Source organism: Chiloscyllium plagiosum, unplaced genomic scaffold (assembly GCF_037043375.1).
Source record: "Chiloscyllium plagiosum isolate Xiang-an unplaced genomic scaffold, Cpla_swu_hap1 HiC_scaffold_7, whole genome shotgun sequence".
Classification (NCBI taxonomy): domain Eukaryota; kingdom Metazoa; phylum Chordata; class Chondrichthyes; order Orectolobiformes; family Hemiscylliidae; genus Chiloscyllium; species Chiloscyllium plagiosum.
In genome coordinates, this window is record NW_028270145.1 from 47902099 (window position 1) to 47913379 (window position 11281).

Genomic DNA, 11281 nt, shown 5'->3' on the forward strand with positions numbered 1-11281 from the left:
AAGGCATTGAACAGGAGTATGATAAAAAAACACACTAAGCCAACCTTAAAATATATATTAGAACAATGATCTATTGCCAAAGTGATGTTTAAGAAAACAAAGATGATTAGATTAGATTAGATTAGATTCCCTACAGTGCGGAAACAGGCCCTTTGGCCCAACAAGTCCACACCAACTCTCTGAAGAGCAACCCACCCAGACCCACCCCCTACATTCACCCCGACTAATGCCCCTAACATTACGGGCAATTTAGCATGACCAATTCACCTGACCTGCACATCTTTGGACTGTGGGAGGAAACTGGAGCACCCGGAGGAAACCCACGCAGACATGGGGAGAATATGCAAACTCCACACAAACAGACAAAGTGAGGGAATTTTAGAGCTTATGTCCCTGGAAGCAGAAGGCACTATCACCGATGGGTAAAGCATTGAAACTTGGAATGCTCAAAAAGTCAGACTTAAAGGATCACAGATATTTCAGAGGATCGTAGGACTGGAGAGGTATCGGTGGAGCAAAACCATGAATGGATTTGATAATAGGATTTAAAGATCAAAATGTAGCTCAACAAGGAGACATAGTAGGTTGGTAAGTGCAGGAGTGAGTTAGGGCATGGACAGTAGAAAATTGGATGAATGTTTATGGAGATTTGTGGAAGGATGGTCAGGAGTGCATTGGCATGATGAAGTCTACAGAAGAGCTTCCCAAAGTGGGCTTTGGAGAATTTTGGGGTCATGGACTCAAAGGCACTAATTGCTGCAATGGGAGTTCTAATCACATTATAGCAGCTGGTTACACGTCCATTCCTCCCACTCCCACTTCTCTCATGTCTCTCTCTAATTTCACGCTCACTGTTCTCAGTGAGGGCTCACAGCAATCATCAAGCGTTGAAATGGAGTCTCAGAAGGAAAATGTTTGTGAAGCACTGAGCTAGAAGTAACAAGAGAATGAATAAATGAGTGTTTCCACAGCAAGTGAGCTAAGGCAGTGGTAGAATAGAATAGAAATTTATTGTCCTGTGTACTTTTATACAAAAAATACAGTGAATCACTTTACAAGTCGCCCTACCATGATGTCTATATTAATGACAGAAGTCATACGTAATAAGAAAAAAGAAATTACGATAAACATCATCACAGTTCTGTTAAAGGCGGAACTGGCTTACCTTGAGGAAAGCAAATTAAGGAGCAATGGAGTACCTGGAAGACACAGCCAGGACGAGACCACCACACTTGGCCACTAGAATATTGGGGCGGAAGCCTCCACAGAAGAAGACGAACATTCTGGGCCGAGACCACCCAGCAGGCCGTTGGAATACCTGGAAGGTGATGCTGAAGAAGACCTCCACACGGGGTCGAAATCTCCATGCCTGGACAAGACCACCACATGGGGAGACCACGGCACCGGGCCAGGACAAGGAGAGCTGGCATCAGTATTGGAACAGAAAGGATCTGTACCATTGAGACTGTCTCTACCTGAACCGAGCTGGGACCAATGTTCTAGCAGAGAGGGAAAATAGGGTGGTCAACAGGACTTTAAATTGATAAGTGTGGGGAAAGGAAGGGTAAAACTCCATGAAATATATTGGCAAATAGGAAACAAAGCAACGGGTTAACATCTGTGCGAGTGGATTTGACTGCATGGAAACATATGAAAAAAATGAAAAGAAAGGAAAACTCAGGAGACGTTATTAAAGTCTCCAGAACCCAAAATAGGACAGTGTGCTTGGAAAGGGTTAGGAATCAAATTTCAAGCACACCGGATAAAGGGATGACAATGAAAAGAGGGATGGTAAATACAGGACTCAAGGTGTTGTATCTAAGTGCACAGAGTATACAACATAAGGTAAATGAGCTTGTGGCACAGATCGAATTTGGCAGGTACGATGTGGTGGGCATCACAGAGACATGGCTGCAAGTGATCAGGATTTGGAGCTAAATATCCTATCGAAAAGACAGGCAGGTGGGCAGAGGGGTTGGGGTTGCCTTATTAGTTAAAAAGAAAGAAATTGAATCAATAGCAAGAAATATAGGGTCAGATGATGTAGAATCTGTTTGGATAGAGTTGAGGAACACAAAGGTAAAAAAACCCATAATGGGAGTTATATACAGGCCTCCAAACCGTCGACCTGATGTTGGGCACAAGAAATACCAGGAGATAGAAAAGGTGTGTAAGAAAAGCAAGGTTACAGTGGTCATGGGGGATTTCAATATGCAGGTGGACTCGGAAAATTAGGTGGGCAATGAATTATAAGAAAAGGTATTTGTGGAATATGTACGAGATGACGTTTTGGAGCAGCTTGTGGAACACACGTGTAATATCCCAAAAATTCAACAGAATTGGCGGGGGTGGTGTGGATATATGTGGTGCAGTGGTGAGGATGGTGGCCATCACCAAGGAGAAGGTGCGAGAAAAACTGAAAGGTCTGAAGATGGATAATAAATCACCTGGACCAGATGGACTACACCTCACCTGAAGGAGATAGCTGAAGAGATAGTGGAGGTATGGTAGTGACCTTTCAGGGAAGATCCCCGAGATCTTTGGATATTTACCTTATGTTATATAGTGTGTGTGTTTTGATACAACACCTTCAGTTCTGTATTTACCATCCCTCTTCTCATTGGAAAATCACTAATGTAATTCGCTCCCCCCCCCCCCCCCCATCTAAGAAAGGAGTGAAGCAAAAGAAAGGAAATTATAGGCTGATAAGCCTGACCTTGGTCATTGGTAAGATTTTGGAGTCTATTGTGAAGGATGAGATTTCTGATTGAAAGTTTATGATAAAATAGGGCAAAGTCAGCATGGTTTCAACAAGGGGATGTAATACCTGACAAATCTGTTAGAATCTTTTGAGGAGGTAATGAGCAGTTTAGACCAAGGAGAGCCAATGGATGTTATCTACTTGGACTTTCAGAAGACATTTGACAAGGTGCCACACAGGAGTAAGATAAGGGGCCATGGTGTCAGAGGCAAGGTGCTAGCATGGATAGAAGCTTGGCAATCTGGCAGAAAGCAGAGAGTGGGGATGGAAGCCAGTCACTAGTGGTGTTTCACAAGGCTCAGTGTTGGGACAACTTTTCACATTGTACTTAATGATTAGATGAAGGAACTGAGGGCACTCTGGCTAAGTTTACAGATCATACAAAGATAGGTAGAGAGACCGGTAGTATTGAGGAGATAAGGAGGCTGTGAAAAAATTTGGACAGGTTAGGACACTGGGCAAAGAGATAGCAGATGGAGTACAACATGGGAAAGTGTGAGGTCGTGCACCTTGGTACGAAGAAGAGAGGCATGGACTATTTTCTAAATGGGGAGAAAATTCAGGCGTATGAAGTGCAAAGAGATTTGGGAGTCCTAGTCCAGGATTCTCTTAAGGTTAACTTGCAGATTGAGTTGGTAGTTAGGAAGGCAAATACAATATTGGCATTTATTTTGAAAGGACTAAAATATTAAAAACCGGGATGTACTTCTGAGGCTATATAAAGCTCTGCTCAGATCACATTTAGAGTATTGTGAGCAATTTTGGGCCCAATACCCCAGGAAGGATGTACTGGCCTTGGAGTGGATCCAGAGGAGGTTCATAAGAATGATCCCAGGAATGAAAGGCTTAACAAATGAAGAACATTTAAGGACTCTGGTCTATACTCGATGGAGTTTAGAAGGATGAGGGGGATCTAATTGAAACTTACAGAATACTGATTGGCCTGAACACTGTGGATGTTGGGAATTAGCAGGAGAGACTAGAACTTGAGGGCATTGCTTTAGAGTAAAAGGAAGATCCTTTAGAATGGAGTTAAGAAGAAACTTCTTCAGCCAGAGATCGATGACTCAATGGAACTCATTGCCACGGAAAGCTGTGGAGGGAAAGTCTTATGTCTCCTGTGTCTTATGGCTATATAAGCATCCTTCATGAGGATTGAAAGATATGTGATTGAAAGCTACCAACACTAAGGTTGTAACAGACTGGGGCACCTTCAGACTATTACTAAGAAAGGGGATGAGGCTGACAGTGTCAATCCTGTTCATAATGCAGTTATGTTTCATTTATTCCTTTTATATCTAGTTCCATTCAATGAATTGTCTCTAGATTCCTAGTTTTGTGTTGGATACTGTATATATTGTTTAACTCACAATTTTAATTTGTTTTCTTGCCCACTTGCTCTAATTTCAATTTATTTTATACTGATATAATTTATACTTACATTTTAAAATCTGTAACTTTATCTTTTCCTGACCATTTATGTAATCCTTACTACTTTCCTTGATCTGCCTTTTACTCTCAGTTCCTTCACCCACCTGCTCAAGTGCAGTTAGGGATGTGCAATTCACAAACTGTGAATAAATAAATAAACGGTTGTTGTTGGCAGTCTACCATTTAAATGAGACCCCTTCTTCCCCACACCACTCTCCAGCCTTCCTGATCTGGTCAATTCAACCTCAGATCGCAATCCTGAAATTTGCATCAGTGAAGTTTTGCTTTTTAGCTTAACCTCTGATACTAATTAAGCAGGGTCCGCTCAGTGACCTTGCCAATGACATTGGTGTGACGTGGAAAGAACAAAATATTTCTGCTGCATTTTCTTTTGCAGTTGTTCATGAAGAAAACCTTTATGACACAGACAACACATTCTTTTTGATGCTCTGTTATGACTATGAAAGATTCTACTGTTTCCTACTTATCATGTAGCCCCTGATGATGACTTTTCTCTTCCTATTTTACGCCCTACCTTTTGAAATTTCCTGCTCCATGATAGTCCAGTTAGCATTCTGGCATTTGTGATTGCTGCCTTCATCTTTACTCCCACAAATTGCAGATATGTTGCAATGTCGAATGCCACTATTTTCAGAGCACTTCCCCACTTTTCCCCTACATTCCTCCTTCCATGCTGACTGAAAATGATACGGTTGTTCTTCTCCGTGCGTAATTTCCTCGGAGCTATGTCTGGGGTCTATCCAGAAGTTTATATCCCTCTCCGTGTTTCAGACTGAACTATGCAGTCATGCTCGTGGAAACTGACCTGGGACATCTCATGATGGATACATTTCCTACATCGTTCAGGCTAATCTTAATGTCCACAAGTTCCCATATTCTGCAGTTTCAACATACAGTCTATGCTGCAACAATCTTTATTCATTATGGTCAGCAGTGGTTTGTGTTTACTGTGAATTGCATTAACTGATGTTTGGATTATAATAAGTTGATGCATTCAATTCGACTTCAATTTTGTTAATTATTTATTTTAATTAAGCATCTGTTTATGCATTATATAAATGTGCCAGCCATTTATTCAGTGAAAATTGGATATTGGTAATATTGGTTGTGCTACACCTAATTTACTTAGTGGAGGTGGTGGCACTGTGGTAATGTCACTGGTCGACTAATCTAGAGGTTTTAGGCTAATACTCTGGAAACATGGGGTCAAACCACCTTGACAGGTGGTGAAACTTAAATTCAATAAAAGTGTGGAGCTAAAAGCTGGACTGATGTGACTGCATCAATTGTCATAAAAACCCATCTGGTTCACTAATATCCTTTAGGGCGGGAATCTGTCCTCTGTGATCTGGCCCACATATGACTGCAGACCCTCAGAGATGTGGTTTACACTTAAACAAATGTCAGTCTTGCCGGCAACACCAACATGCCAATGAAAGAGTCAAATGAAAAATCCTTGATTAAGGCTATTTGATCTGTCTTCTTTTAAAACCTAAATTGTATTGCTTAAGACGACTAAAACATAGGAAACACCAAACAGTAATTCTAAGGTTCAAATGCATACCGTTCTGTGCTGACTATGATGTCAATTTTGTGTTCTTTCTTCTGTTTATCTAACACTTAAGCAGCAGATTTCTTTTTATAGTGTGCTTCTTCATGCCCCATATTTTTCTTTGCTGCTCAGATTCCCATTGTTTTTATGGGATGCCACTTTCTGCCGTTGCTTCCTTTACATGCACGACAGATTTTTGGGATGCTCATACTTCTTTCACATTTCAGCTGCAATATTTCAAATTATAAATACTGTACTATTATAGTGAATTTAATTATGACATATTTAGGCTCATAGTTCATAAAGTTAGGATTTGTTGCCAAGATCAACTTGGGGCAATGTGTTTTGATGAAACTGCATTTATTTCAAAAATATCTTCAGATCTAAAGGTTACATGGTACAGTAAGCAGAAGGAGATCAAACAATCACGATTCTTCAAAATGGTTCAGTTTGAAGATACATATCAGCTGGAAATTGCTGAAGTCTACCCAGAGGATGAAGGAATCTATAAATGTGTGGCATCCAACTCTGCTGGAGAGGTGTCATGTACTGCAAACTTAAAACTGGAAGGTAAACTAATTTAATCATTTTTGGCTTTACATTGCTACATCTTTCATTATTTTTACATCTCTGTTTTCCTGATATGAACTTTGAAGCATTTTCTGCCTGTGGTTGTTCTCATTGTTTGACATTGCCTGCATCATTCTTTTCTAAACATCATCACAATTTGGCCAGCAACTGTGTTCACTTCTCGGGACAGCATGTGCATTTTGTGCTTGTACTGCTGAACACCATTCCACCTTACCTTTGTACCTCCCATTTGTTGAAACATTTTCATCAGCTTTAGACCTCATCAAGCAACTCACCTAGTCTACATTTCTTTTCACATCTATAGTATCTAATGGCCAGTTCTCTCATCCACCTCTGAAGTAAACAACAGAGGCCATCTGCTGTGCACTGTGGGATTCCACCATAACATGATCATCCTTTATCATTAAATAAATCTCTTTTGTTTAAAGAACGTGTTACAACTGTAAATTTAATAAGGAATAAAGTTTTTAATTTAATCATTTTGTTTGGATTTTTTGATTAAGGTTAGGTCTTCTCTTGCAGTGGTTTCAATTTTAAGATTTTTCCAGAGAATTATAAAATAAGATGAAAGTTTTATCAGTTGCACCTAAGTAATTCAATCATACAAAGACATATTGTTTTTTTAATGTTACAAGTCTGTGCTTTGGCTTTTCATTCATAATGCCAGTCATACAGTTCAAACCCTGATTTCCTTTCCAGGATATAAAAAGATTGATTACATCAATGACTTAGTAGCTTATGTATGTCCTCGTTTGGTTCTTCTGAAGGAGCAACATAAACAATTGCCTACTTTTATTAACAGCATTTTAAGTAGGCAAGTGTGGGGCAGCAATCAAATTTTATGCAATAGTTTCTGGTGTCCCCAAATCAGAAACTTAAGGATTGCATATTGGACAGTTAATGAAGCCTAGAAAAGTCCTGGTACTTTATTTTGATAATTCTGAGAACAATGCCACCCTTCTTTGATGCAAGAATAAAATTAGGATAGTGTAAACTGATTCAGCAATTTCAGCAAAGTACAGCTCATGTCGGGCAATATACATGCAAACAAAATAAATGGTGCTGCTGAAAAATCTAGTGGTACTACATGTACAGTAATTGAAGTTCAAACAATTTATCCTACAAATGGGATTTTCTGTGCTATTTTTGAGAGCATATTTTATCACTGACTTTTTTTCTACTATGCTTTGGTTTCATTCTTCCTACCACATCATGTTTCTAAAATCTGATCACTTTTTACACTATTTGGAAAACCTTTCATCTTCATATATTTAGATGCATTCATCTTCATCTTGAGTATTTGCAAGAGAAGAACTAAATCTTCATCTTTGTTCCATGAATGCTGTTTTCTCCAATAGAATGTAGCAGATGACATTGAGGAAAAGGACATGGGAGTTTTCCTCAATCAAGTGAATTGCACTTCTTGAGCATGTGGCTAGCATGCTGGGTTGCCCTTTGGACAACATGAGCTGTTGCTTTTGTTATTTTGTCAGTCATGATTTAATATCATGATTAATATTTTGTCTTTTGTTACTCAGATTACAAAGTGCAAAGCATAGATAGTCAGAGCATAACAACTTCTGGAAAAGCTGTAGAGGAATCCATCGTTTCAAAGACTTTTGAAGTATCAGAAATGCATGTGGAATCCCCTGTGACCATAACGCATACAAAGAACTATGCAAAAGAAATCAGTTCACAACAAGAACATACTTACAATGTTCAGATGTTTGAAAGTGTTTCCATGAGTTCGTCGAGCACAACAGTTTCTTCTGAAAGATGGGAAGAACACCAAAAAATTGCGAAGACAGAAGCAGTCAGAAGTGGCTGCCAAAGTTCACCAAAAATCCTGCAAGATATGAATAGTGTTACAGTTTTGTTAGGTGAAACTGCATCTCTAAAATGTCAAGTCCTAGCATTCCCAAGAGCAGAAATAAAATGGTACAGAAAAGATCAAGAACTTATGGAAGTTAAGGGATTGAAAATTATCACTATAACAGAGGATGAAGTCTTGACATCATCTGAATTAATTATACAAGAAGTTCAAGAAAAAGACACAGGGACCTATAGATGTAAAGCTATAAATCTTTATGGTGAGGTTAAATGTGAAGCTGAAATCACTGTTACTGCAGCTAAACCTGCCCTTGAGATGCCTATGATTCTGCTTGAACTTAGTGATCTGAGGGTGAAAGCTGGTCAGGTGGCACAATTCATCTGTTCTTTTAGTGGGGAACCTTTCTCAGAGGTAATTTGGAGTCACAGAAGCAAAAGACTGGAAGAATCAGAAAGACTGAAGATTTCTCAGATTGGAAATGTCAAGTCACTCACAATCCTTAATGTGCACTTAGAAGATCAGGGACAGTACAGCTGTACTGCAAGAAATGAAGATGGTGAAATGAAGACTACTGCTGTACTAATAGTTGAAGGTGGTTGTTTATAATTTTATTTACAAACAAAATCCAGATCCATCCACTTCATTGTTTCATTTCCCAAATAAGTCGAGTATCGTGTTAAGAAAATCCTAAATTTACCTTTTAATTTTAATTAAAAATGTTTAGTTAGTGATTTATATAAAACTTAACACTAGACATTTCATCACACCAATATGCATGTATTATTGCAAACACTGAGTCTTGCTGTTATAAAATTGTACAAATATTTACTTTGCTGAAATTGATAAGACAGTTAACATTTATCCTGATTTTATTCTTGCATAGCTGAAGAATCAAAACCCAAAACAGGTGCAAAAATTCCCACTGATAGCAATTCAGATAGCACTAAAACTGAACAAAGGCCACACATTACATCTGATAGCAAACCAGAAGTATTAAAGAAGCCATCAAGCCCACCACCATCTTCAACCAAAAGGCCAGTTGGAAGAGAGAAGCCAAGAAGTCACGACTATTATCCTGACGTAGTTCCCTTCGATGAACTGATAGACACTGGAGCCATAGCACCGATGTTCTTAGAAAAGTTGCCACCAGAAGTCATTGTACACAATGGAGAAGATGTTTTACTGTTTTGCCTTGTAAAAGGTGTACCATCACCTTGTGTACTTTGGCTGTACAACCAACGCATAGTTGAAGAGTCTTCATTGTGTTCCATTAAACATGATGGGTTGCTATGCAGTTTAAAGTTACAGAAAGTCAGCCAAAGCCACAGTGGCACTTATTCATGCAAAGCGGTTAACTCTGCTGGAGAAACAGCGTGCAACACACTACTTAGAGTGACAGGTTGGCAATTGCATGCTTTGGTCCTTCCCAATGTGACGCTATCATGCATCTCAGCACATCTCATAGAAAGATTCTTTGCAAAAAGTCATCTTTTGACCTGTGGATTATTGCATTTCTTTTTTTCCTGAAATCAGAATAGGCATGTTGAGGCATGTTTGATGTTTTGGTACAGAACAAAATGGAGAATGAACTTTTTTTTGTAAAATCCTGAATTGTCTGAATTCGCTTTGTGAATCAACCAGTTGCCTGGTAAAGCCTTCTGGAAACCCTAATTAGCAACAATACTGTAACAATTTTGCATGTATGTTTCGGATGTCTTTGCATAGTCCATGTATTCTTGGTTTTATTTTCTTGTTTTGCATTTTTTTAAATGTAGGAATGGAAAAGGGGTGTTACATACTTGCTATGATATTTAATATTATTCATTTTCATGCAGCTGTCAAGGAAAAGATTCAAGACAAAATTGAACAGCAAATAGAAATGGAAGTAAGAGGTAATATTTTTATCATTATTTGATAAAATTTCTTTAATTTTATAACAATTTTAGGTTCTAATGTTTACTGCCCTGTATGCATTGATATTTTGCCATCATAATAACTTGTGTTGCATTGCAAAATATCAAAATCACATGTTATCTGTTTCTATCTGATTTGTTTACAAGTCTGGTTTGTTAACAACATTTTCATATTGATGTAAATAAAATAATCCTTTAACCTCAATATTTATTTTACAGGCAACTTTACTTTTTAATATGCATTATTAGTTCCTCATAATTCAGCTAAATTTCAATTTCGAATTGCTTATTATCATAATTAATATGCTGCAGCAGGAATATATTGAGATGCATGTCGGGTTCTATTATAAAGTATATAATGAGGTATTTAAGTGAAATGTCAATTATTTGTCAGTTAATGATTCAATGCCAGAAGTATGTGTTTATATTGTGATTACTTGAATCAGTACTTTGGTTTGTCTCATTTATTTCTGAGTTTCCATTAAGCTTTCCGATAATAATTGCATCTGGTATTTAGGAGGACTTGAGGTTACATTTTGCTAAAGAAACTTGGTTAGGGTATTTTTCATTTTTGTGTCTAGTTTTTCCATTTACATGACATCAGTCTATCTTCATGTATTTACACTGGCTTGCAGATAGCAGTATGTGTTCATGTACGCTGGCAGTTTTGCGTAACATTGTGAATCTAGCAACTATATTAGTTCGAATAAACGCCTTCTCATGCAAATTAGAAGGATTACTGTTACAGATAAATTTATTTCCTTCTATTTATTAAAATTTTAAAACTTTATTTACCAAACTGGCTGTACAATTTATCTATGCTGCAAGGATCAGAAAGGGCGTTTATTCTGCTGTCTGCAAGTCAGGTAAGATCTTGTAATAACCTAACTATCCCCCAATCATTATAGGGACAGATTTTACATTACAAAACAAAAACAAAATTCTGTCATGAGATCACTTTATGTTTTTTTGAAAACATACGCACTAATGATTTTTGAGAAGAAATTACGACAGTCTGAAGAAGGAACAAAGAACGAGCGATTTTCCTGCTCAGAATCATTAAAACAGAAAATGGTCTTGCGTTTATTCGAACAAATATGGTGAGTGAATTTTTATAGTATTTGTGGAAAAGCTTATGTATTACATTCATCATTTCATTGAATTACAGATTTGTACTAAAC

General features: G+C 38.0%; 1 protein-coding gene across 7 annotated transcripts in view; it reads left to right on the forward strand.

The window, feature by feature from the left end:
* LOC122551920 (titin) overlaps positions 1-11281 on the forward strand; it is a 348465-nt gene that overhangs the window by 56674 nt on the left and 280510 nt on the right. For 4 of the 7 annotated variants that reach the window (XM_087988975.1, XM_087988977.1, XM_087988978.1 and 1 more), the window contains 4 exons: positions 6147-6335; positions 7895-8779; positions 9071-9586; positions 10023-10079. In XM_087988975.1, coding sequence (XP_087845101.1) covers positions 6147-6335; positions 7895-8779; positions 9071-9586; positions 10023-10079 — 1647 coding nt within the window. Of the gene's footprint in view, positions 1-6146; positions 6336-7894; positions 8780-9070; positions 9587-10022; positions 10080-11064; positions 11201-11281 lie in introns of those variants that run through there. The other 3 variants (XM_087988982.1, XM_087988980.1, XM_087988981.1) reach the window with 2 other exon arrangements.